Genomic DNA, 27,109 nt, shown 5'->3' with positions numbered 1-27,109 from the left:
CCCCTCCCCTCTCGCTTTCTCTCTCTTTTTTTTTGATGGTAATTGGGAGCCGTTATCAAATCTGCCCCTCCTCCCCAGCCCCCCCAACACCCAGCGCTCCATAGCAGGAGCGGCCGATTGTTCCTGGGTGGAAAGTAGGACAGCAGCGGCAGCTTGGCTTCTTCTTTTGTCTGCAGGCTGTTTTTCTCTTTGCTTGTACATCTTCCACCTATACCTTCCGCTTTCTCCAGCAAGAAACATTAAAGACGCAGCCAATCCCGCGTAGGCACCGGCTGAATTTCAATGAAGGCGGCAGGAAGCGGAAGGGAAGTCGGGATCATGAGGGATTTTTCTCTCTGTGCGTTCACGTTGCACAGGCTGAACCTTGACGGTGAAGGACGGAGATATTAGAAGAGAAGAGAAGCCTTTATTAATCCCACACTGGGCACATTTGTATAAGTACAGCAACTGTATAGTGTGGAAGAAGGAAAATGATATGAATTATAAAGTAATAATGAAGAAGCAAAATAAAATACTTCTAGTAAGAACGTTGGGGAAGAAAAAGTCAGATGGAGAGAATGCAGAGCTTTGCAACTTCCTCTCAGGGTGGAGGATGTTTGAGAGAGGAGGGAAGGTTCCTAACAGGATCTCCACACCCAGCAGCAGCAGCAGCAGCAGCAGCAACAGCCGCCACCTGCCAGGCAGCCTGACACCACTGTCGGCTTTAAACTGGAGGAGGAGTCGCTGTTTGTAACCACATCAATGACAGTCAATGAGCTCACGTACTCTGTGTGTGTGTGTGTGTGTGTGTGTGTGTGTGTGTGTGTGTGTGTGTGTGTGTGTGTGTGTGTGTGTGTTGCTATTTTTAACTCCTCAACTGCTGCTGATTAGGCAGTGTGTGTGTGTGTGTGTGTGTGTGTGTGTGTGTGTGTGTGTGTGTGTGTGTGTGTGTGTGTGTGTGTGATGCACCCACTGCAGGTGGAGCCACTGATTTTTGTTGTTAGTTCTTGTGATGATGATGATGATGATGATGATGGTGGCTGCTTGAGGCAGCAGCAGACCCAGTGGAGAGTGGTGACTTCTGTTGTCCCTGTTTGACTCCATCTTCTCCACTGACTGACTGACTCAGTGACCGACTGACTCACTGACTCACTGACTGACTGACTGACTCACTGACTGACTGACTCAGTGACTGGGAAGTTTCCAGTTTGACCTGCTCCACTCATGGCTGTTCCTTCCTCATGGCTTTCTTGCTTCAACATGCTCAGAAATACTATAGAATAAAATATATAAAAATAATCATCTGCTTAATTCATGAATGAATGAGTTAAAAATCAGTTAGTATTGACTTCTTTCACTCATCACATCCCAAGTTCCACAACTTACCCGACATCATTCATTTCATTGGCAATGGACTGGAAACAATGACAGGAAGTGAAAGCAAAAGGCAAAATTTTTTTTTAATGGTGCAGCTCTGTGTGCGTGTGTGTGTGTGTGTGTGTGTGTGTGTGTGTGTGTGTGTGTGTGTGTGTGTGTGTGTGTGTGTGTGTGTGTGTGTGTGTGTGTGTTCCCCTACCTCCCTCTGCTCTGCCACTTCTTCTTCTCCTTCTCCTTCTCCCCCTGCGTTCTCGTCTCCCCAGAGACCTGCAGCCGCTCTTTCCCAGGATGCAACACTGCAATGGAATGTTGCTCTTTCTTTTTTTCTCCCCCTCTTCCTTCTTCTTTCTTTCTTGGTTTGTTTTCCCTGCCTTCACCTCGTCTGTCTGTCTGTCTGTAGATGTGCTATTTGAAAGAAGGACCTCCGTCAGCTCAGGACTTCACCCAGGCATTAGATGATGGATTGACTAACTAGCTGCATTGACTAACTAGCTGCATTGACTAACTGACTAGACTGAGTAGCTGACTGGATTGAGTGACTAAGTGGAGTTTGACTGGATGCGGAAGGAAAAATGATCTTTGAAGCTGCAGAGTTTTACAGTCACGTACACACACACACACACACACACACACACACACACACACACACACACACACACACGAATTGTTTCTTGTTTTGGATGAGTGTGATCTTTGTTGATGGCGATCAGCTGCCTCGCTGACTAACAGACACCAACTTGGTTCGTTCTGTGATTGAAAGACGATGTCGTCGATGAATCCAAGTTGGTGAAGCTGCTGCTCGTTTACTTATTTATTTATTTATTTTCTATATTTGTGTCAGATGTACGCGATTCCCCACATGCGGTGCTGTTGATGACGTTCATGCGACGGCCTGATTGAATTATTTATAGCCAGATGATCACTTCAGATGTGTCTCTGTGGTTCTGGCTGCAAATAGATAAACGGTGTCAGTGCCTCAGCTGGTGGACGCATGAAGCAACATTCAAATCAAACTGAAAGCAGTTCGAGGAACATCAAACTACCATTACATTTGTTCATACATTTGAAGTGTTGTAAGTGCAAAACTTCACATTTTTTGACTGGTGGGTCACAGTAGGTTGTAAAATGTGCCAGAGGGGGGCAGCGGAGCAGCAGCAGATGGATGCAGTGTTCTGGTGGAGGAAACAATCCATCATGGGATGTTATGGAGAAAACATGTTGCTGTAAAGCCAATGGAAAATGAAGCAAAGTTGCAACCAAATCAGTGTCTTTGAAGGCCCACAGAGTTTATTGAAATGACTCTGAATAAACTGCAAACATGGAGGAGATGCAGCTGACTGACTGACTGTTAATATCATGTCTTCCAGTTCGTCTTAAGGGCCGGATTAAAAAGCTTAACGGGCCGCATATGGCCCCCGGGCCGTAGTTTGACCACAAGACTTCCTAAATGTCCTGGAGGTCGTCCACTTGTTACACAGAAATCATTTGAAAGGCAACTGCCAAGATTCAACTCATCACATCTGGTCTGGTCACTCAAACTGCCTCCTCATTGGAGGAAAGCTGCTCATAGTTTTCATCATAATCTGATCTGTTCCTCTGCTGCTCCTCTGGTGCTCCTCTGCTGCTCCTCTGCTGCTCCTCCAGTCGCTGCTCAGCCTTGTGTGTCAGCGGCAGCAGCAGGTGCAGTGTGAGATCTTCACTGGCACCAACCTACCTGCCAGATTGGTTGCAGATTTACAGGCCAACACTTGACTTTGTCAGAGCAACTTTGCTGCAGAGGCAGAGAGAGAAGCGGCCGCAGCCAGCAGCTCTGGAAGCCTCCTGTTCTTCATCGCAGCGACACTTTGATGCTCGCTGTGGTTGCTGTCATCTTGGTGACTTGGCTGCTTGGTTTCAAAATGTTGCCCCCAGAGAGATAAATTGGACAGTCATGAATTCTATAAATTACAATTCAACTGTCTGACATCATTTTTTGGTGAGTCCATGTTTTGTCATCAAAAGCCCTGAAATCTGCTTTCAATCATTTTGCATCTTTGAATGAAAACAATCAACTGCTGCAGAGGACTTGAACTCCCCAACTCCACCTCTCTCTCTCTCTCTCTCTCTCTCTCTCTCTCTCTCTCTCTCTCTCTCTCTCCCTCTCAGCCTCAGTTCAGCCTTTGATCGCCCTCAGTGCTTGGCGTCACCACTGCACAATCTCACTCTGCAAATTGAATTGTGTGTGTGTGTGTGTGTGTGTGTGTGTGTGTGTGTGTGTGTGTGTGTGTGTGTGTGTGTGTGTGTGTGTGTGTGTGTGTGTGTGTGTGTGCCTCGGGCCGACCACACAGAACTCGACTCAGTTGACCAGCATCTTCACTGGTTTATTTGGCTGAGGAAACATTTTCCCAGTGTCGGCCACCGTCATCACAGACAACATGCGCTGCTCCAGTGCTTTCACAACCTTGTAACTTTTCCCACACACACAACAAAACAAACGACACACTGCTGCTGCTTGCAGCTCCTTCTAGCACGTTAGCGCTGTTGAAATGCGCTTGTGAACGGTACTGGGGGGCCGCCAGTGGGTGAGTCGTCAGTGGAATCACTCCGCCTGCAATCAGTAGCCCAACAATAATAATGATTATAGTAATAATAATAATAATCATCCCTGCAGACATCCGGCGTAGCTCATCTTTCCTCATGAGGTTAACATGTGCCATGGTTTGACCAATGAGATGCTGGATGGATGTGACCAAGATGACCAGTGAGTGGACGGGGCGAGCGTGGGACTCAGTCCACTGATGATGGTTCATCTCCAGCTCAGTTCCCAGTGGAGGTACTTTACAATAAACAGCTCAGCTGTAGAAAAAAACAACAACAACAACGACAACAACAACAACAACAACAAAAATCATTTTAAAAAAATCATAATCCCCATAGAATGTGAATGATGGAGTTGAAGAGGTCCAGCTGTGCCTCCGGCTTCCTCTCCTAACATTCCTGCTTTCATGACTTAATCACCAAAATAAATTCTGGAATAAAGGCAGTTTTAACTGCAATTTGGAGTTTACTGCGCAACGGCGATGCTTCCAAAAATCAATCGACTTGGATTTACTGGACTGGACTGTTTTATGGCGCCTTTACCCAAAGCAGTTTACTGTTGGCTCAGTCAGTAAAATACTAACAAACCACTGGCTGATCCTTCAGCCTTGTGTGGTGGCGGCCAAACCATCAGGGTTGCAGCGCAGTTCGCACCCTGCCTCAGGTTGTGCGGCCGCAGCCAAACTGCAGTCACTATAAAACTGATTACACACAAGAACCTTTTTCACTTGTGGTCTCTTTTGTAGCCGTAGCGAGGAATGTTGGAGGAATTCAGCGTAGGTCCTTTACATGTTCTGTCTCCCGGCACGGCAGCTTGTTCATGACATGCAGGTCAGGCCGCTAGCAGGTCAAAGAAAAGTCAACATTCAGATTCATCGTGTTTTGTTTTGTCTCTCACGTTGCTTTGTAGCTCTACGATGCCTTTATTTTGGAGTTGCAAAATTTAGTTTTCCCTCGGTGATCGTTAATGCAGTAAAACTATTTTCAAACCATTTTTTCCCCCAGCGCTTATTGCGGCAATAAAGGAAAGAGATTTGAATCTCTTTGAGGAGGAGCGTAAAAGTGAACAGAAGCCAGAAGACAAAAAACAGGAGGATGGATGGAATGGATGGGAAGAGGAGGCCGAAAAAAATTGAGTCAGGGGAGAAAGCAAATGAAACAATGTTTTGCATAGAGAGATTAGTGAGTGGGTGGAGCTGGAGAAGAAGGAGCAGTGTGGAGAAAGAGGAGGAGCAGGAGGAGAAGGAGTGACTTCTGATGCTGCAAGTTGAGGAGAAATGCTGAGTGCACTCAACTGTCACTGAGCGAACAACTCAAATAGCAAAGTAGCCGAATGAAATACACAGAAATCAAGGCGGTGATGAAACCACAAAATCAACACTGAGGCCAGAGTGAAGTTGTTGCCAATATAAGTACACTAAATCAGTGATGAATGGTGTTAGCAAAACTGGAACGCAGAGATAATATTTATCACCTAATACCTCTACAGTTGCATGTAAGCTAAATTTTGGTGTAACTCGTCATTGATCAGATGATCTTGTCTCATGATCAAATATCTTGTTCTCATCAATATTTGGCTGTGAAGTCAGAAATAAATAAGGCAGAGCCGAAGTTTGCGGGAAAATGTGTTTTCATCTCCTCAATGATCCCTCACTGTATTCTGTGTATCAGTATTGTCTAGTAAAACACCTCCACTGAACACGTTCCAACTGCAAACACCGAGTTGTTGTTGGATTTAGATCAGAGGTTTATAGTGACGAGAGTCATTTTTCTATTTTTATTATTTTCTTCATGATTTATTTCACATGTGAGTGAAACATTTGTTGCATAATGGTAGTGGCACAGAAATAGCAGCCCATGTCTTGGCTGGCGGCCGCGAGCAGCAACGCGGCAGAGGAGATGGCCACAGATTATTTTAACATTCAGCTAAAATAACGGTGATTATGTAAGCAAGTTGAATGGCTGCTTTCAGAGGGGCCCCCTGCCTCCCTGCCGGCCCTCGCCATCCTATTTTAATGAAGCACCCCGCACTCTGAGTAACTGGCGTAAACTGCAAACACGGGGACGGTGTTGTTGGGGGAGGATTGTTTGGCAGATCGCGTGGCTGTCGCTCCTGAGGCTCAGTCGTCAGCCCAAATTTAAAACTGTGAGGGTTTTGTCAGCAGCAGCAGCAGCAGCAGCAGCAGCAGCAGCAGCAGCAGGGTGGCGCTGCTCCCTGCCCTTGGCTTGATGAGAAGCTCAATGAAACATCCATCTCTCTTTGGCAGGCTGCTGCTGCTGCTGCTGGTGGCAGAGTCACATCAGCCTCCACTGCAGAGGGCAAACCTTCAATTAGAAGGACTGAATTCTAATAGTGGCTACGGGATAATTATTGTTGTTATTCATTCACTTGCATCCGCAACTGCTTAATTTCCATGGGCCACTCAGTATGGTAGATAGCAGATACTGCTTCTTCTTTTTTTTTCTTTTTTTTTTTTTGTTTTAGCAGCGTCACCAGAAAAGACGCAGACGTATAAATCAGAATGATTTAATCAGAAGATTGCCTGGAAGCTGCTTTTCATAGAGCCACTTGCCCGCCTTGCAGAGAGAAATGGAATGAAGCAGCTTTATCTTGATTTCAAGCAAAAATGGTTTCCAGTTGCCGCTCTTCCACAGCCCGTCAAGAATGAAATAACGTCGGAAGAATGAACAAAGGGCAAGAATGTCTCCAATCTCTGCACTGATTTGGTTTTCTGTCTTGAGTTGCAGGACAAACACACTGGTCCGCTGGTCAAAGCAGAGACATTTTCTAGCTTTCACAACTGTTGTGTGAAAGGCCGTTGTCCTTCCAATGGCTGTGGTGCAACGCCAAATATTCCCCTATCTGAGACGACCAATCACAGTTGAGCGTCGTCCCCGTGCCGCTCGCCTCATCTGCATTATACTTGGATAATAATTAGCTGATCTGCGTATTACACTTCCTGCAGCAAAAAGTGTGTGCTTCTCATATTCTGGGAAAGCGTTAGTGTTCCACATTACACATATTGAACTGTGCTGTTTGTTGAAATCAGGCTTTTCCTGAGCTTTGCTGAAGTAGCCAACAAAACAGTTGCTACTTGGGAACGATGCCTCCTCCTCCTCTTCAGCTCTAAAGTTGTTTTTCAGTCTCCAACATTGAGTAGATGGTGAAGCAAATCCAGGCTCCTTAAAGAGAAGAGAGAAGCCTGCTGTATAGGGAAAGTTTGCCACCTACTGGTCGCAATGCTGCATTACTTTTAAAATCCTCATTGCTTGTTTTTAAATGTTGCTGTTTTTGCCAAAAATATTTGACTGTGTTTGTTTCAATCAATCAACTTTTATTTGTACGGCGCTAAATCACATCCAAAGACATCTTAAAGCGCTTTGCACAATTAGAACAGTGAATTGAACTGACATGACAACCTACTAACTAATACTAGCAAGAAATGGGTTTTTCGCAGTTTTCAATTAATATTTTTTTTCCTTGTTTTTTGTTCTTTTTCAGGTTCACCGTCTGACAGCTTTCAAGCTCCCGTCGTCCTCAAAGTACAGTCAGAAACTGTGAGCCGCGGCTTCATGGCGGGATTTCCTGTACATTGACCCAAGGCGCTGCTTCGTTGGACGAGCAGCCATGTCTGCCTGCAGCACTTTCACTGAACATGTGTGGAAACCTGGCGAATGCAAGAACTGCTTCAAACCGAAGAGTCTGCACTGTTTGGCTCAAACTGTTGGCAGGAAGCCTCAGTTTGAGCAGAGGCCTCCAACCAGCCAGCAGCAGCATCCGCCACCACCACCTGCTGCTGCTGCTGCTGCTGCTGCTGCTGCTGCTGCTGCTGCTGCTCCCAGAGCCAACCCTAACCTCATGAACAACTCTCAGAGGGCTGTCACTGGGGGGGCTTCTCGCTCAGGGCAGATACGACCGCCGGTGGCTAAAAAGCCAACCATTGCTGTTAAACCCACTATGATGCTGCCATCCACCTCTACGGGAATCGATTTAGATTGTCACCTCCAATATCCAACAAATGTGATAGAACAGGGGAAAGCGTCCGCTTTCACTGTCTGGAACAGGAATGGATTCAATCATAAAAGCCCGAGTGCGCCAAGCAATAATAATGACGGAGAGAGTAGCGCTGAGGAGATTGAGGGTTACAGACAATTAAGTCCAAGGACCCCAAGTGGGAATAATAACAGTGGATTAGCAGATGTTTTAAAGGAGATTGCTGGGTTAGGTCCTAGCCTCAGCCCAACACATCTGTCAGGTTCAAAGGACTTATTTTGGGGAAGAATCAGTAGCTCCTACCGGCGCTCCCTAGAGAGAGGTCTTCCAGCATCAGGCTGCCTGGCCATGGGAAGCAGCAGCAGCGGCGGAGTCGCACAAAAACGGGTATCTCTCAGCGACGGCAGTCAGATCATTAGCATGGAGGGTGGTCGATTTTGCTACCCAGAGTTTTCAAGCGAGGATGACGAGGATGAGGACGAGACAGACGAGGACGACGAGACGGAGAGGGACGACGACGAGGAACACGAAAGCTGGGAGGAAAGCGATGAAGAGCTGTTGGCCATGGAGATCCGCATGAGAGGCCAACCGCGATTCGCTAATTTCCGCGCTGCCACTCTGTCCCCAGTGCCCTTCGCTGCCAGCAAGAAGTGGAACACTGTGCCGCTTCGCAACCGCTCTCTGCAGCGGATTTGCGCAGTGGATTACGATGACAGCTATGACGAGATCTTGAATGGATACCCGTCCATGGACAATAGAGTTCTCCTTGACATCCAAGGCAGTGTATTTTTATCAAATTCAGAGTCCATCACGTCACCAGAGTCGTCGTCGTCGCAACCGGAGGATTCTCGGACAACTTCCAGTAGCGGGAGCAGTGCTCCCTTTTCCCCACAGAACGGCTTGCAGTCACCATTATCTTCTAAAGGGCCAATTTCCTCTCCCACATTTTCTAAGTCACCTGTTACCTGCACTTCTGTAAAAACAGACCCTATCCAGAGAGGATTAAGTCCTCTCAAGGCGACTGAAACACACAAGGCCGTGCTGGCCATCAGGCTGGAAGATCAAGATGGTAGAGAAGGTATGCCAATGCCCCAGGCTCTTCCAGGGCAACCAGTAACTATCAGCTTCAGTCCCACGGAGGAGCAGGCTAAACCGTACCGCGTTGTGAACTTGGAAAAATCTCTCATCTGTAAGCCTTACACTGTGGTGGATGTGTCTGCTTCCATGGCGAACAAGGATGAACATATTTCAGACTCTACTCCAAAACCCAAACCCTTGTCAAAGCCTTCCAGTCCGACAGCGTCTGGCACCGCTCTGTTGGGCCAGCCCTTGTCTCCAACGGCCGCTGTGTCATCCCCCTCACATGTGATGCCAACATCACCCACATCTGTGGGTCTGTCTGGCAACTCTCGAAAGAAATTAGCAAGTATACGGTACCAAGAAGTTTGGACGTCAAGCACAAGTCCTCGTCAGAAGATACCAAAAGTAGATCATGGGGTTGGTGGAAATTCGGCCCTTGCCAGTCCTTTTCAGCACTGCAGCCACAAGTCGGCCCCCACTTCTCCCATTTCTGGGTTGTCCTCCTCCAGAACTGTACCCGTTAAATCCCCAAATTTATCAGAAATCAAGTTCAACAGTTTCAACAATGCCGGCATGCCACCTTTTCCCATTATTATTAGAGATGAGCCAGCTTATGCCCGCAGCTCCAAAAATGCTGTCAAGGTACCTATTGTGATTAATCCCAGTGCCTATGACAACCTGGCTGTGTACAAGAGCTTCTTGGGACTCAGTGGAGAACTGGCACAGGCAAAAGGGTTGGGCAGTCGAGTTACCAGCCATACGTATGAGGAGATTGGATCTTCTGAGAGTGTCCAGTCCACCTCCACTGAGAAGACTGTGTCTGGTAGAGGCACATCAGAGAGAGCGTCCCTTGAGGAGACAAAAGCTTTACCCGAACTGACGGCAAGCGCGTCAAACTCCCAACCAAGAACCACTACAGACTCCAGCACTGTGACAAGCACTCTGATCACCTCCACAAGTGGGACCTGCCTTTCGTCGATGTCCAGGAGCTCCCCTGCCTTCCTTTGCACGACTGCAAAGCTGCTGAGAACAGTCCCCTCTGCCGGTGCGCCCTCACAGCCTTGTAAGGCGAGTGGAGAAGTGTCTGTCATTAAAGACGACCCCGCAGACTTCACTGCACCTTCTGAGGCGGCGCTCAGCCACAAGGAGGAGGCCAGCGCCGTCTTCCAACAGATCGTGGCTTCCATTCACCCTCCCCAGTCTCCCCCAGAGTCGCCCTCACAAAAGACCGTCGACTCAGAGGAGCTGTACGCTCTGCCGCCCGACGCCACCAAGGAGACCCTCACCAGACCCAAGTCTCTGTTCTCCACACCTGATGGGAGTCTCTCCAAGCCTGCCAGTGACACACCTTCAAAAGTCTTGTCGAAATCTCAGAGTGCCTCCGCTTCGGTTCCCCTTGCCAGCCCCCGATCGGAGCCAAGTGCTCCGTTTCCCCCTCCGAGGTCTACGTCTTCGCCTTACCATGCCGCCAACATTCTCCAGAGACACTTTGGAAACTGGACCAAGAGTTCTGCCTCCAGTTCTCCTGCACGACCCAGCGAAGGTGACCCGACAAGTCCAGGCGGAGAAGGAAGGCGTGTTTCAGCAGACAACTCCAAACCCAAGCGCTGGATCTCCTTCAAGAGTTTTTTCCGTCGGCGGAAAGACGAGGACGAGCAGAGGGAGAGGGCGGAGAGAGACAAGGAGAAAGGGAAGCTGGTTGGACTCGACGGCACCGTCATTCACATTCTACCACCGCCGCCGGCTGAACAGCACCACTGGTTCAGCGAGGCCAAACCCGAGGATCCCTCCCAGAAACCCACCATCATTTTCACCTACAAGTCAGACGGTGGTGGCGCCCCCTCTGGTGAAGAGGGAGAGCTACGAATTGAGGAAGGCAGAGAAGATCAACTCTTGGTAACTGATGAGAGCAAGGAGCCTCGAGCTTTGAGTCCAGGCCGAACGCCAACCCCGCAGTCGACTGGAGGGGACCTTCTCAGCAAGAACCTCAGGTATTTGCCTCTATATTGTCATTGTATTAACCAGAAGGAGCACAGGAGTTTGTGGGCTGTCAGACATTAGTAAATGTTTCTTCAAGCTTTTCAAAATGGATTTTGAAAAAAGATCTAAAAAAGAAAATTGGCTTTGAGTGTCAAGACGTGCGGTGAGTGATTTTTTTTTACAGTCCATGTTTAAATGGCACTTTGGAAAAAGACGGTGCAAATGTCGGAGACATTATTCTGATGTCTTCTGTTGTTGTTGTTTCTCTGTCTAATGAGTCCTAATGTTTCTTTCAAGTGGTTATTGAAAGTGGTTTGAAATTTTCAATGTGTCTTCAATGTGCAAATCAAGTCTAGTTGTAAGACGATTCCGAACAACAGCTGGAGAGTCTTCTCAAGTCAACAATTTACTTGAATTTAGTTTGATTAAAAAAAAAAAAAAAATCAAGTTGAAATATTGAATTGGTCTTTGCAGTACATAACAATGAAGCATCACTGTTGTGGACAAACAGTAAAATACAGATAGAAACATCATCAGTGTGGCATCAGCTGAACTCCTGCACAAATGTCCACCTTAACACCGTCTTAATACATTATAATACATTATATTTTCTCTATACATAAAAACTCATTCAATTCTGATGCTCTGTAACTGATAAAACTCTCATCGTGTACTTTTTCGCAGTTTATTTTATTTTTCTCATCTTTTCCACGATCTCTTCGTCACCCTGAATTCTGAAAAACATTCCTCTATTCAGCTCCATCGTGGGTTTGGCCTCATTCTGTCTCTTTTCCAGCTTCTGTCATTTGACTGTTGCTCTCAGCCCTCTGCTGCTGCTGCTGATGCTGCTGCTGCTGCATTTGTTTGTTTCTCCTTGTCATTTTAAGGCAAGGTGTGGAGTCAGTCGAGAGTTTCTGTTCATGTGCTTAATGTACTGTACGACGCTCTGCTAAAGTGTAGTATGGGATGGTGTCCATCATGCAGTGTAACTAAGCAGTGTGTTAGTTTAATAAGCTGCTCAACAGTCTCTGCTTGGCCAGGAGTAACCGCATCACAAAGCCAGCGGCTACAAATGTCACTCAGTGATTCTTGACGTCATTCTGTCGGCATTCCAACTCGTTTGTCTGGGACGTTTTGCCAGGAGCCCCACTGGTGCTGCACACACTGAAGCAGGCCAGGTTTCATGTGTCACGCTGTCCTTCCAGCTGTGTGTGGTCGGGTGGCTCTGCTGTTGAGACCTCCGACTCCTCCCTGAACTGGCCAATCAGTAGCTGCCTCACTCAGTCGGAGTGTCAGCGGCAGCTTTGTCTGCTTTGATGCCGCCGTCTATTGCAGCTCTTATCTCCCGGACATGTTGCTATGAGATGACCTGGGAACAGAGACTAGCTGAACCTCGTGCTGTTTACTGCCCCCGCTGGTATGTAAGAACATGTGAAGGAATGCGGAAAGAATGTACGTTTGGAATGTCGTTGAATGATGCCTCTTGAGACGACGGCATCAAATATACAGAAGAAACAAAATGAAAAAAATGAAAAAAAAAATTCTCTAACTTCACCACCTTTACGTTTAATTTAAAAAAAAAAAATCTAAAATACGTCATTCATGATATGAAATGCACCCTGACTGCAGGAGAAAAGCCAGTATAGAAAATGAATGATTGAATCTACACCACCAGTCAAAAGTTTGCGCACATACTTCTGATTTCATGGTTTTTCTGTCATTTTCAGGACCATTGACATTGCAGGTTGTCACTCAAGGCATCAAAACCATGAATGAACACATGTGGAATATGTATTCAACCAAAAAGGGTGAAATAACTCAAAGAAGTTTCATATTTGAGATGATCTAGAATAGCCAGCCTTCATATTAAATATATAGAACGTCACGTATTTAGGCATTGAACTTTTTTTTTTCTTTCGCCACATTAATCCTCATATCTTGGTCGTATCTGATGTCATCAGTATCTACACTGTAGAAAGCAATCAAGACAAAGAAGAAACAGGTGCATTCAAACTTTGACTGGTAGCGTAAATACAACAATGTTTTTGTTTTCGCCCCCTTTTTAACACTTCTGTTGATCAATGTAATTATTTATGTATTTATTTTATTTGATAAAGAGGGACAATGGACATTAATGGACATTTTTCTTGGGGGAAAAAAATGCAAATGTACCCAATTCTAATTTGCATTGGTTGTGCCCCTGTGGGATCAATAGAAATACACATTACAATGTCTGACAGATAACAATTCACTCATCAATTACAGTACAATAAAAATCAAAGATTAGAGGGCAGACACAGTTGAATTAGAGAAAGCTTTCCTCTGCTTCCAGTCAATCACATTTTCATTTTATCCTGGCAACTTGGAAAAAACCCAAAGACACCAGTTGCAAACAAAGGGTTAAACTTCAACCCTCTTCTCTTTTTTTTTTCAAGTGGAAGGCGGTTTTATAGCTCACCTGGGCGTGGTCAGCAGCGCTGGCGGCCACACATTACCTGAGACAGGTATGAGTGTTGACAGGGGAGCAAACAGCAGCACAGCGACGGCACAGGATCTGCTAAAGACAGCGAATCAGGGGAGCGTTTGCTTGGTGTTGCTCTGCGGCTGACTAGCATGTGAACAGAGACTTCCAGATGGGAAGCTGTGTGAGCCAGTACAGTGGGTGAGTGCTGCAATCCTTTCATCTAACTTCTATTAATAAATACCTGCGAGCAACCAAAGCTGCTCAAAGTCGAGCGCTTGGAGTGCAGCGGAGGGAGGGCGTGTTAGTCTCTCTCTTTTCCGTCTGTTTTCCCCTCGTCAACACGTAGTTTGAACACAAGTGTGATTTGCACTCGGGCAGCTTGATGTTGCCTGAACAAGTCAGGTCCTGACACTGGATGCTGGAGCACCATTCAAGGTATTTATCGTGTCAAGGGGCCTGTGAGGTGTGAATCATCTCTCCGCAGCGCAGTGGAGCAGTTTTGCTTGAAGTGCTCTTTTGGTTATTGTTTTTTTTTCTTTTCCATCCAACCTCTCAGAGGTGCTTTTCACGTTGAGTAGCGTGGCTCATATCCTGGTGTCACATCAACAACAGTTGAAACTGCAGTCAAGCGCTCCGGTGTTGACAAGGGAAAAGAGGAAACGACACGAGCGAAGGTGTTGTTTCCTCTCTCGCCACAAGCAGACGCTCACGTTCATATCATTTGGAAATCACATCTCATCTTTTATGATTCCACCTGCTAATAGTAGACTTATTCTTTGTTTTGCTGCGAAGCGCAGCAACCTCAGAGCCCAACTTCCCGTCAGCGGCCTGCTGTTGGCGAGCGTTGGAGAAATGAATCCTCTGCATCTTTGAAGCTCCCGATCGGCTTTGGCTTTTCTTTTTTTTTTTTTTTTTTCCTTTCGTTAATAAAAAGCAGCACAAGACTGAATGTGCTCAGACAGGTGGGTGAAGATGTCAGACTGGCGGCCTCGGGCCACACACACACACACACACACACACACACACACACACACACACACACACACACACACACACACACACACACACACGAGCAGCAGCAGCAGCGCGGTGTGTCTTCTTCAAGAGCTCAGTGGTCTGGAACCTCCTGCGCTTCCTTCAGTCTGAGGCCTCATCCTGTGGTGGCGCCAACTGCTTTTCCCCTCCGACTGTCCAAGACTGTGTTGCATTCAAACTCATATCAGCTTTAAATATGGGATTGTATGTCTGGGTGCATGAGCAGCAGTGACAGAAGATGGATGGATGGATGGATGGATGGATGGATGGATGGACACCTCTCATGATTTCACAGGTATTATTTCTTTGTCTAGCCCTGAAGAAGCCTCAGTCTGCTGTCAGTGGCTGTGAGAAACTTCTCAACTTGTTTCTTGGAGTTTCTCCACTGATTTCAGCCGCAACGACGCGCAGCTACAGGCCTCCTGCTGAACTGACCTTTGACCCCCAAACTCTTTCCAGTAAATCCATGAAACACCCTGAGTCATTTCCTATGAGCAATATGTCTGCTCACCGTCTTAGTCAAGGAAGTGACCCCTGTGACTCAGGGTCATTCAGCCGCCTCGCCCCACAGTGACACCAGCAGCACTGTCAACTGTTTGTCACCGCAGCCTCCTTTCACATGTTGTCGTCTTGTACTTTTGTTAATGAGGCGTGGCTTGAATGAAAAAACAGCGTTTGAAGCCCCAGGAGACGAGCTGGCCTAGGGTTAGGGTTTGGGTCTGGCCTGGCCGCTCTTTGCAGGGTTGGAGTCTCATCAAAGTGGTGAAAACCAGCGCTTCTCCACTGGTGGAGTCTCAGGACCATCATCAGTTGTCTCCACCCACATTTATTCCACAACGATAACAACACAAGCTCTCCTCTATGTCTCCCCTGCAGCCAGGTAGCAGCCAATGCCAGCCAGGCCAGGGAGCCGGAGCTCCCCGGCGCCACCTACCAGCCAGCCAGAGTCAATGTGGGCCTGCTGCTCGGGGAGGCTGAGGTCCAGGCCAGCCAGGCTGCTGCTGGAGGGGGTCCGGCCCCAGCCAGCGAGGGCGGCGCCCCCCCAGGGGACTTGGAAGAAGATGGAACTCACTCCCATTACTCCAACTCCACCACCTCCAGCCAGTGCAGCGCCACCTACAGCAACCTGGGTAAGATTGACTGACTGATTGACCGCCGTTGTTCATTTCTTACTCTGCCAATGCTTCATCTTTGATGACTTGAAAAAATATTCAGTCTCCTCCTCCGTCCAATCATAACGCACCATTTTCACAGGTCAGTGAACTGGTCACATGACCCCGTACGTCGCATCCGCTGACGTGTCAATGCCAAAAAAAAGTATTTTCATGACACTGTTGCAATATTCCTCCATATGGATCCGTGTGAAAAACCTGATGAGAGTCAAAGCCTTTGAGGCGTATTGGAGAGGTTTTTCCAAGCTGAGTTGTTTCCATCAGCAGGTTTTATGGCCATGTTTAGGTTTGGAGCAGCTCTAGGGTGATGGAAACACAGCTGATGACTCCCTTCAGAAGCTGATGATCTAGTTTTCGTGGCACCGCCAGTGTCCTGGCAGAAGCAGCTTCTTCTGCTACTGCAGCTGTAACACTCCAGCCTGCAGCAGCAGCAGCACTTCATTCATCTCACAGCAGGCTCACAAAGCTCCTCCACCGCAGCCTGTTTGTGAGGAGTTCTCACCAGACTCTTCATCATCATCATCATCATCAGATATTAGAGCCTCTGTCAGTGACGGGGTGATGAAGGTGCCGTTAGCAGCAACATGAGGAGGCAGAGAGAAACAGGAAAAGATTTCTCTGCCTTGGAGAGGAGAGGAAGGCAGTGGAGAGGAGGGGAGAGGAGAGGAGGAGAGGAGAGGAGAGGAGAGGAGAGGAGAGGAGAGGAGAGGAGAGGAGAGGAGGCGGGTTTGGGGCAGAAGCACGGCTGAGGCGCTGCACTGCTTCTCCTGTGACAATCCAACAGTCATGTGCCTTGTCAGTGTTGATGCTGTTTTTTTTTTGTTTTGTTTTGTTTTAGCTTTGTACAAAAAAAGACTCTTCAGTCTTCTCAGTGTGCATTCAACCAGCTGAAGGCTCACAGAGCTTTCAGACGAGTGCATGGATGTCTACCTGTAAGAAGGTCCCTGGAGGTTCAGGCTGATGATACTGCACCATCCTGTGGTCTGATTGTCCCTCACTGCACCTGACTGCAGGTTTGGGGAGGAGGAGTGGAAGTGGAGAAGCAGAAGTAGAGGAGTGGAAGTGGAGAAGTAGAAGTAGAGGAGTGGAAGTGGAGAAGTAGAGGCGTGGAGAAGTAGAGGAGTGCTCTTCTTCTATTGTCTCATTTGATGCTGTAAATGAGACAATGAGAAGTCAAACTGATCTGCCGCAGCCTCAAACTGCTTCAGTCCAGCTCTCAACTCTGATGAGCGTGTCAGCTCCATCATACACACACACACACACACACACACACACACAACCCTTACACATTTGGTGAAACATCACATTCACTTATCAAGACCAAGTGTGTGTCTGCTGCCACACACACACACACACACACACACACACACACACACACACACACACACACACACACACACACACTCAGCCTGGCCCTGGTGCTCTAATCAGACAGGAAGCAGTGGGGGGAGGGGCGGGGGGGCTGGCTAGTCTTGGTGGGAAGCCTTGAGCCTGAGTGTTGGCAGCACAGACCCTGAGTGATGAAGTGATGGCAGCAGAGCTACTGACCGCCTGCGCCGCCACCAAACCTTGTTTACCGACCGAAAGAAAATCTTAAAAAAAGAGAGGAGAACTGAGAGGAGCTGTCAGCCAGTAGGACTGAAGGTAGGGCTGCTCTGCTGCTGCTCCATCTTCCTCCTCCTCTTCATCCTCTCCTCCTTCATCAGCCCACTCTGCTTCCTTCATCCTCTGCTTTTCCTCATCACGCCCACATTCACCCCACTGTTGCGTATCATGTGTGTGTGTGTGTGTGTGTGTGTGTGTGTGTGTGTGTGTGTGTGTGTGTGTGTGTGTGTGTGTGTGTGTGTGTGTGTGTGTGTGTGTGTGTGTGTGTGTGTGTGACTTCTGTCCAGATAATTTGTCTTCTTGCTGAGGTAGTTTTTGGAACAGCTGGCTGGAGCAGAATTCTTTTTCGTGTCCGTGTGTTTCTCAGTCCGTCAGTACTTTCGGTCCAGCAGCTTCCAGCCAGTTCTGGTCAGCGGGTGCTGTTGGCTGAAGTGTTTGAAGTGCTCGTCCTCTGTGTGTCTCAGCATCCCTGTCAAATGGCAAACATAGATTCCTTTGGTATGATGTCAGTAGTGAGACGGAGGAGGGAAGATCCTCCGACTGGGAGTTGTTATTAGAGTCGGCGCTCCCGCTCCTGCGGGGAGGATTAGCGAGGACTCATTTACTTTTATCCCCACTGCTTTTTCTTAAGGCTGCTGCTGCTGCTGCTGCTGCTGCTGCTGCTGCCGCCGTCACACGTGAGCAGAATCTCTCTCTGTCCAGAAAGATTATGCAGCGGTGCAGAGTTGGCCGGGTCCAGGGGAGGTTGGTTCACATCCATCCCTCGGTTGTGGGCCGGGGGAAGGGCATCATCTGGTCAGACTGGACAGGCTCTCATCTTCATTGGGGAGCAGCCCAGTGGAGGTGCTGCACCTCCACTGGGCTGCTCCCAGGATTCAACTGGCCCACCACCTCATCCCTGATGACTCCTACCATTGGCCTCCAACTGCAGAGGACACTGAGAGCCCAGTCAAACAGTCCGGCTCCCGAGTACCAACTCAGTGGGCTGGTGGTAGAGGGTCCTGCCCTGAGACTGGACGGTTGTGGGTTCGATCCCCGGCCGGGTCGGACCAAAGACTGCTTGGCTGCTTGGGGGTTGGATCAGGACAAATTCTGCATCCTTCATGATGTGACAATCAGTGGGACTTGAACCACTGTCCTGGTCCTGTCTCCTGGAACATTGCTGCTAATGAGCTCACACACATTTATGTCTAAAAACTAAAAAATCGCGATGCACACATACTGAGACCAGTATCGGGTATCGATATTGATACCGGGTTGAGTAATCCACTCGTACTCTTTAAAAACTTGCCCATACCAGTTGTATATTTGTGTGTATATGACAAATATGTTCAGTTTGTGTTTCTACTGCAGTGAAACTTTCTGGAAATACCTGCTGAGGAATGTTGTTCAAATAACACAACATCTGTAGATTAAAAAAGAATTGATAATAATAAATTAATTATTATTTTTTTCTTTTTTCTTTTTACATTTTTAGTGTCTAACTAAAGACACTTGAGACCTATAGATGCCCCCCAGTGTTGGCCTCTCTGGTCAACACAATACTTACATTACATCCAGAAGAGCCAGTCTGTCTTCCCTGTGTGTGCAGTGTTGTTCTTCTTTCTGTGGATTTGCCATGAAGGTATTTTCCTCTGTGCTGCAGGTCAGTCCAGAGCCAACATGATCCCCCTCAAACAGCCTCGACACCTCAAGGCCTCCAACGACACCTTGGCCTCCATCGACCTGGACGCTGACCTCTCCACCTCCAAGGCCGCGCTGTCGCCTCCTTCGCCGCCTCCGCCGCTGCCCAAGAAGGTCCCCCGCTCGTGCACCGAGCCCTCCCCGGGGCCAGGTGGCGCCCTGCGGCCCCGGGCCGAGGCCAAGCCGGGCGGCAGCAGCCTGAGCGTGGCCAACCCGCTCTACGAGCTGGACTCCACCTGGGAGACGGCCAGCCAGAGCTCCTCGCTCAGCTCCGAGGCCCAGCGCGCCCACCAGCAGCAGCAGGGCGCCGCCGACTCGCTGGAGAGGCCGCGGCAGGTCGCCGGCGCCACCTGCCTGGCACCGCAGCCGCCACCTGTCGCTCCTGCTGCCGCCACCGGCCGGGAGAGGAGGGTCTTCCCCAGCACCGAGTCTCTGGGTGGGAGGGCTCGCAAACCAGGGCGAGGTGCCCCGCCCCTTTCTGCTACTGCTGCTGGAGGGGGCGGGGCAGGGGGCGGAGCCTCCAAAGGCCAGCGGCAGACACCGGCAGCGGCGCCGCTGTACCGAGGCTTCGACAGCTGGGACGAGGTGATGGGGCGGATCCGCAGCCTCCACGCCGACACGCTGCGCAAGCTAGCCGCCAAGTGCGAAGACCGCTTCATGGCCGGCCAGAAGGAGGCGCTGCGCTTCGGCACCGACAGCTGGTCCCACTTCAGGTTGACCGCTGGCGAACCCTGCTGCCAGGCCGGGGACGCCGTCTACTACACGGCCTCCTACGCCAAAGACCCGCTGGTCAGCTACGCCATCAAGGTGAGACACAGCGACGACTTCTCTGCACCTCAGAGTTCTGGTTCTGACACCACTCAGATCGGATTCAGGTCCAGGTCTGTCTTTCCTTGTAAGAGAAGGTCCACCAGTGAAGAGACAATAAGAACAGTATGGCCACTCGTCCAGGGCGTCACCCTGCGTTCACACCTGAGTTCATACTCAGTGTCTTTAGGTCCTTTAAAAAGACAGCCTAGTGAATAGAATAAAATAGAGTAGATAGAATAGAATAGAATAATATACCGGTACACATGTAAAATGAGATGGAAGCAACTCCAATAACAGTGCAAATAGTGTAAAAAAAAGAAAAAGAAAAGTCAACTTGGAAATGATGCAATAATAGCCAATGTAAACTCAGTCCAAGAAGATACAATACAATAATACAGTACAATACAAACCACCAGTCGACACCTTCAGCAGTTCACCTGGTTCACCTGGTTCACCTCCTTCCTCAGTCGGACGTGTCGACTCTCTTGCTCTGCCATTTATTTGAAGAGCATCTATAGATCTGCTGTCGCCTTGTGTTGTCATGGTGTCGCGTTCTTGAGGTCCTCAGTGCCCAGCAGACCCTTGTTGAGCCCTCACACACGCCCCCCCCTCCATTACCCCCAAAAACATCTGGATCCAAACAGCTGACAAGTGAAAGGCAGAATCTTCAAAGCTGCACTCCAGCAGTTGGGAGAGGACAATGTGTTTGTTGTTGAGCCTCATCCATAACCGAGACCACCAGGGGGCAGCGGCAGCACACAGACTCTTCCCCTCCGTCCTGTTTTATTGATCGGGGATGCTGTTCAGACAGCCTCGTTACCAGCGAGCCTGTTGCTCCTCCAGCGGCACCCCTCAATCAACTGGAGCGCGTAGCTGTTAGCCTTCTCGCCTGTTAGCCTGGTGCTATGCGTTGGCTTTTCCCAAAAGGGAATTCAGAATGTTGAGGGAAAGAAAAACTCAGCCTTGCATGTTCATATTATTATGGGATGTTCTGTTCAAACCAACTGAATTAGAGTCTCATAGATTGCGCTGTATGACAAGTGTACTGCTCCTAGCAGCAACTAGCAGCATGAACCTTATTGTTCTGTGTATATTCTTATATATATGAGAATCATTCGAAGGGCAAGTGACCAGTGTGAAGACCAGTGTGCAAAATACTGGGGGGTCTGGAGGGGTTGGACCCCCCAATTAACCCACGAGACCGCTTGAAATCCGCAAAGCAAAATTTAGGAGGGTCTCATATTTTTTAACAAAGCTGAAAAAGATTATTATTCTCACTGAGCATCTTGTATTCTGTATCTATGTTAAGGAAATTTAGATTGCTATTGAGTAATAATCGGAAGGATGGATGACCAATAATGACGGGTGTTTTAATGACTTAATGACCTCATTACTTTTATTGTACTGAGATTCTACACTTTTGTCTCTTGTTCTACAGATCTGCCGCAGCAGAGTGAAGAAGTCGCAGCAGCAGCAGCAGCAGTTCTTCCACAGCCTGGCGGTGAGGCAGAGCCTCCCGCTCAACTTCAACATCCAGCAGGACTGCGGCCACTTCCTGGCCGACGTCCCGGCACGCCTGCTGCCCTGGGAGGAGCAGGAGGAGGAGGAGCAACAGGAGGTGGAGGAGGAAGAGCAGCAGGAGGAGCAGGAGGAGCAGGAGGAAGAGGAGAAAGACGTGAGAGAAGTGCAGACTGATAGTGACACCACGGCGGCCGGAGGCGTGGCCTCCAATAGGAAGTTGGAGACGGTGGCAGGTGGTCACATGACTGGCGGCGGCAGCTGCCGGCTGAAGAGTCGGGTGGTGGTGATCACCCGTGAGGTTCCCTTCCAAACGGTGGCCGACTTTGTGCGGCAGGGCGCCGCCCGCCACGCCAACAACCCGGAGCTGTACGAGCGGCAGGTGTGTCTGCTGCTGCTCCAGCTCTGCTCCGGCCTGGAGCACATGAAGCCGTACCACGTCACCCACTGCGACCTGCGGCTGGAGAACCTGCTCCTGGTCCACTGCCAACCTGGCAACCCGTGGAGCCCGGACGGCACCACTGAGCCCAACAACAACGATGGCAGCAGTGGCAGCGACCCAGCTGCCGCTGCCGCCGCCGCCACCAACGCCACCTGCCCCGCCCGCCTCATCATCAGCAACTTCTCCCAGGCCAAGCAGAGGAGCGCGCTGGCGGCAGCAGCCGCCGCCGCCGCTGCCGCCGAGCGCGACCAGTGGCGGCTGGCGCCGGAGATTGTGGCAGCCACACAGTACCGCAAGTGCGACGAGTTCCAGACAGGGATCCTGATCTACGAGATGCTGCACCGGCCAAACCCCTTCGAGGAGGTGCCGCAGCTGCAGGAGCGCGAGTACACCTGGGCCGACCTGCCGCCGCTGCCTGCCGCCTCCCTCTACTCGCAGGGCCTGCAGCGACTGGCGCGCCTGCTGCTCACCGTCAACCCCTCGGAGAGGATCAGCATGGCGCAGGCCCGGGCCTGCCTGCAGTGCCTGCTGTGGGGCCCCCGGGAGGACCTGTTCCAGGCTCTGGGCTGTGGCAGTACAGGTGGCAGCACAGGTGGCAGCTGTGGCAGCTGTGGCAGCAGAAGTGGCAGCGGCGGCGGCAGCTGTGGTGGCGGCTGCCGCGAGGCCACGCTGCAGAACTGGCTGGACCTGAAGCGGACGCTGATGATGATCAAGTTCGCCGAGCGCTCGCTGGACGCGTGCTGCGGCGTCAGCCTGGAGGACTGGCTCTGCTGCCAGTACCTGGCCTTCGCCACCACCGACTCGCTGGGCCGGGTGGTGCAGCTGCTGCAGCCGCAGTGCCACCGCCAGGGCCAGGGGGCGCCCACGCTCAACAGCCTCACACATCAGACGCACGGCCTCCAGCTGAGCCAGTCGCAGCCGCACTGAGCTCCTGCTGGGTCCCCACCAACCCATCCCCTCCTCCTTCTCCACTTCCACTGCCCCACCTCCCCACCTCCTCCTCCACCGCCTCACCTCCCCACCTCCTCCTCCACCTTCCTCACCTCCCTCACCTCCCCATCTCCTCCACCTCCTTCTCGTCCTCGACACTTGGCTCTGTTTGAGCGTTCGCAGTGGTCATGCAGTGTGTGTGTGTGTGTGTGTGTGTGTGTTCTCTTAATGCACAAGTCAATGCGCTGTGTGAGTGTGTGTGTTACCTTTTAGTCACACTGAGCTTCATGAGTGGAGTTCTTCTTCTTCTTAGTATTATTACTATTAGTCCCCAGCAGCGGCAGCAGGTGTCTCCACACTGCTCTCCACTCTGGTTCCTCAACACTCCAGCACTCTCACTGGATGTATTGTGAGGGATTTAAAATAGATAATCTGATCTTCCAAAGTCTTTATTTTATAATGATCATTATCATGTTTGCATGAATCCACATCTGATCTCAGCTTGCATGGCAGAATTGCTTCAACTGTTTTTAAACCAGTGCACACTTTTTTTCTTTTTTTTAATTAATATCTGATAATATCTGCTTTGTTTTTTTAAGTTACCCGATTTCAGTCTATTGAGGGAAAATCTGGTGTCACACATGTAAATTGTGAATATTTTGTTGTATTTTTACAAGCATATGTTTTAAAAACCTTTTTGGGCATAAAACTTGAATGGATGTTGATGAAACGTGATTGGATTTGTCCTGTTGAAAGTGGGATGTGTTCACAGGGAGATGCTGTGTTTCTGTTGGAGGCTAACGAGCCAAAGATCTTTTCTCTCTTCTCTCTTCTGATGTTTATGACAAAATGGACTCTGACTCACAAATGTTATCAGGAAGTGAAATTGAGATTTGAATCAGCGATTGGCCAATTCCAGTTTTTTTAAAAAACAAACAGGAACTTTGAACTGAGGTGTTTGTCTTTGTTAAGTTCTGCATACCTGACTTGTACTTGTTTTTGCAGTTTCTCAGAGAAAAAAACTTCACAAAGCTGGGAAGATAAATGGGACGTGTCTTTTGTGCAATGACCCTGTTACTCCCACTGGAGGTTTCAGCTCGTGAGCGTTTTGATTTTTAACTTGCACAGTCGTTGACTAATGTCGTCTTCCATCATTAGTTCTGTGGCACATAACATATTTCACCTGAATCCTGCATCTTTCAAAAACTCTGTTCCGTTGGTGGAGACTTTTCCTCCAGCGGCTGGAAGACCTGCAGTGAGAAAGAAAGAATGAAAGAAAGAAAGAAAACTTGTGCTGTGTGATGTTATCGTCAAGTTGCTTTTGGACTTTTGCACATTGGGACTGAACGTCGGCGCCCCCTGTGGAGGGGAGCAGAGGGAGAACGCCAGGATGCGGGAGAGACTGAGGAAATTCCTGTGAATTTGATTTGAAAAGTTGGATTTTCTTGATGTCGAATGTTTTTGTTTGTTTAGTTTCTTTCTTAGTTATTTTCCTCCTGGACTAAAGGGGGCGCTGGTGGAAGTGGCTCACAAACACTCGTCCTCCTGTCAAACCACTTTGCTTGTTTTGTTTTTCTACCCTCAGACTCTCAGTTGGCCACAGTCTCCACCAGGTGGCGCTCTACCACCACCGGTTCTCTCCTCTTCCGCCGAGCTGCCGTCCGTCCGTGTTGTCGCCCCCTGGTGGAGGAGACACAAGGTCGATGGTGTTACTGATCACCGACGAGTGAACTCACAAACAGAACATTTTTCAAACAGGGTTTTTCTTGAGTGTGGTTATTTTTGCGGTTTTTGAAGGCTGAACTGCACTCTGTTTACTTTCACGTCTCCAGGGGGCGCTGTTTTCTAAACCGCCATGACGGAAAAATGACAGTTTACCTTGAGGGGCTTTGAGGGTTTTGTTTGTTAGTTTTTCTATTGGTGGTGTGCGCACTGCAGCTGTTGCTGCAGGACCAGATGCATTTCTTGGATGTTGAGGAACCTGCAACGGTTCTACTGCAGAACCAGAACCGAACCAGACCAGAAGGTCCAAGACTGCCAGGCTGTTTGCCAACGTGTTTCTACCTTTTCAAGGCTTTTGTGTACTGACGAATGTGTGAAGACGGCACTGGTGGCTGCTCTTGTGTCTCGAGAAATTGAAGCCTTTATAAAGTATATGTATATATACATAGCATTAATATCTATATATATAAAAATATATATATAAATATAACCTTGATCTATTTTAATCCACACTCTATTTTGTCAAGTACGGAGCACCTCTACTTCTGTCTCTAAAGAGTCTAAACATCATTTATTCATAGAAATGTTTTGTTCACTTTCTTGAACCTAAACTTGGCTGATGGAGAAGGAGAAGAAGGAAGTGAGTTGTGTTCGCTGTCCTGAGAGATGGATTAAAACCCTCCAATCAGAAGCAGTAATGTACAGTATTCCTCCTCCCCCTCCTCCTCCTCTTGAGTGACCTGCCTGGGAGATGAACCACTTTGACAAGAAACTGAAGGATGATGCGACTTTAGAAGCAACGTGGTCACTTTTGTAGCTGATACAGCTCTTTGTTTGTCTGTCTGTCTGTTTGTTTGTTTTTCTTGCCACTGACTGGAGAAACAGAAACTCTCTTCAACGTGTCTGTTAATACGTGTACAGTTCGACTCCTGGCGCACTGCCATTCATTGTCAACCACGTTAGCCAAGCGTAACAGAACAATAAATCGATGTTTTTTTTAAACGCACTGGTCGGGCCGTCGTCTCATTAGTCGGAAGACGTACAGTACACTCACTGGTCATGTAAAAACATCAGCTGTGTTGGTGAGAGAGGAGTTTGCTTCCATTCTGACCTCCCCTATGGTGTCCCTGTCAGAACAATAAGATCCAGGCCTCAAGCTAACTGGAGTTTTTTGTTTGATTGTTTGATTGATTTTTAGAGACACTGTGTGAAAACTGTAAATATGACTCAAATCCAACAGGTCAAAAGGTTCGTGAAGTCTTAGTATTTGAAGTTATGCGGGTTTTGATGTTGATTAGTGGTAATTCATTTGTTTCCTGTTAGTTTGATGTATTATACATTACAAACTGTTTTAAAGAGGTGATAAACTTTTTGAAATCAAAAATGCTTTAATCTGGACTAAATGTCCATTGCTACACCTTCTTTCGCTGCAATTCGTGCATCTCGACGTTCCATCGACATGTAGTCGCAGTACAGAGTTTTGCCACAGGGTGGCGACATTTCGACACGTACTCTGCGCCTTTCTATCGCCGTTTGGAGTTTTTAGTGCCTCTGATTTATGGACCCCTGCAGCACAGGGAAGTGAAGCTCTCATCCTGCATCCTGTCACATTCAGTCTGTCCCGTTCATCTGAAGCCTGCGCTCAGTCTGGTGCATTACAGCTGCAAAGGCTGATTGCACATTCAGTGCGTTAGTCAGGTGACCTCAGCAGTAGTTGCGTGTTTTCTTCAGTTTGTTTGCTGTGTTGCTATTTGGAAGCGCAGCTCAAGAGAAGGCGTGGCAGCGGAGGAGGAGGAGGAGGAGGAGGAGGAGGAGGAGGAGGAGGAGGAGAAGAAGAAGAAGAAGGAGGAGGACAGGCCGTCCCAGGAAGAAAGACCATCCATGAGCCTCTTCAGGTGTAAATCTGACTGCAGGAAAAATCACTTTCACTGGAATTCAATGCGACGTTTGTCCGTCGTCTCTGCCCAGCTGGGACGCTCCAATAGCTTTATTACCTGAATCATGAGCCATTACTTGATCAATGGGGAGGCTGGATGTGGTCAAACTGGGGGTTGGGGGGCCTCTAATGGGGACTGGGTGGCTGAAAACAAGCCTGGCCTGACAAACGTGAGGACCAAAGTTGAGGACCAAATCAACACCAGGGTGTAGTTTTTTCAAAATAATCTTTGTCAAATTCAAGGTTTTGACAAAACTGCCTTTAGCAATAATGATATGTAGGTGTCTAAAGCAGAGCATCCTGAAGGGGGAGCAGTAGTGGCTTCATGTACCACAGTGAGCAGGTGCAGAAGGCCACTGTGGTGTCTCACAGTTGGAGCGGCAAGAAGATTTCTGTGTGTGGAGACTCTGGGTGGGACCAGGAGACCCCCAGTGTTTCAATGACAGCAGTCAGTCAACAGGTGGAGCTACTGATCCATCTGTGCAGGAGTAATAAAGAAAGATCCACATTGGCATCCATTTATTATTGTTATTGTTATTGTTATTGTAATGTTGATAGGAGTTGATGGTCACTGAGCCCTCCGTGCCTGACTGGTGTCTTTTCACACTGTCCACCGGCGGCGCACTTATGTACTTTCACACTGATTCATCTCCGGCAGAAGAGCTGATGATGAGAACACGGAGGTGTGTGAGGCGTCGGGGAGTCCAGTGTGTGTGTGTGTGTGTGTGTGTGTGTGTGTGTGTGTGTGAGAGAGAGAGAGAGAGAGGGAGACCCCCCCCCCCCACACACACACACACACACAGTC

The 27,109-nt window shown here is 48.9% G+C and overlaps 1 protein-coding gene across 1 annotated transcript; it reads left to right on the top strand.

Moving 5' to 3' along the window:
• Window positions 1–7,439: 7,439 nt before the first annotated feature.
• Window positions 7,440–25,374, top strand: peak1 (pseudopodium-enriched atypical kinase 1). The gene is made up of 4 exons (XM_076049190.1): window positions 7,440–10,998; window positions 15,363–15,616; window positions 18,909–19,753; window positions 21,195–25,374. Exons 1-4 carry the CDS (start codon window positions 7,562–7,564, stop codon window positions 22,641–22,643), a joined length of 5,985 nt encoding a protein of 1,994 aa, XP_075905305.1. The 5' UTR covers window positions 7,440–7,561; the 3' UTR covers window positions 22,644–25,374.
• The last annotated feature ends 1,735 nt before the right edge of the window (window positions 25,375–27,109 follow it).

The sequence above is a fragment of the Nelusetta ayraudi genome, unplaced genomic scaffold (genome assembly GCF_046127955.1).
Source record: "Nelusetta ayraudi isolate G7.1 ecotype Tasmania unplaced genomic scaffold, CSIRO-AGI_Nayr_v1 ptg000111l, whole genome shotgun sequence".
NCBI lineage: Eukaryota > Metazoa > Chordata > Actinopteri > Tetraodontiformes > Monacanthidae > Nelusetta > Nelusetta ayraudi.
This window is presented reverse-complemented; position numbering and strand designations above follow the sequence as displayed.

What these genes read in the sequence shown, in the direction of transcription:
- peak1 (XM_076049190.1), top strand. Translation starts at nt 7,562, where the DNA reads ATGTCTGCCTGCAGCACTTTCACTGAACATGTGTGGAAACCTGGCGAA. An exon ending in CTTCTCAGCAAGAACCTCAG is followed by an intron (nt 10,999 to 15,362) that starts GTATTTGCCTCT and finishes TCTCCCCTGCAG; the next exon opens with CCAGGTAGCAGCCAATGCCA. An exon ending in TGGTCAGCTACGCCATCAAG is followed by an intron (nt 19,754 to 21,194) that starts GTGAGACACAGC and finishes CTTGTTCTACAG; the next exon opens with ATCTGCCGCAGCAGAGTGAA.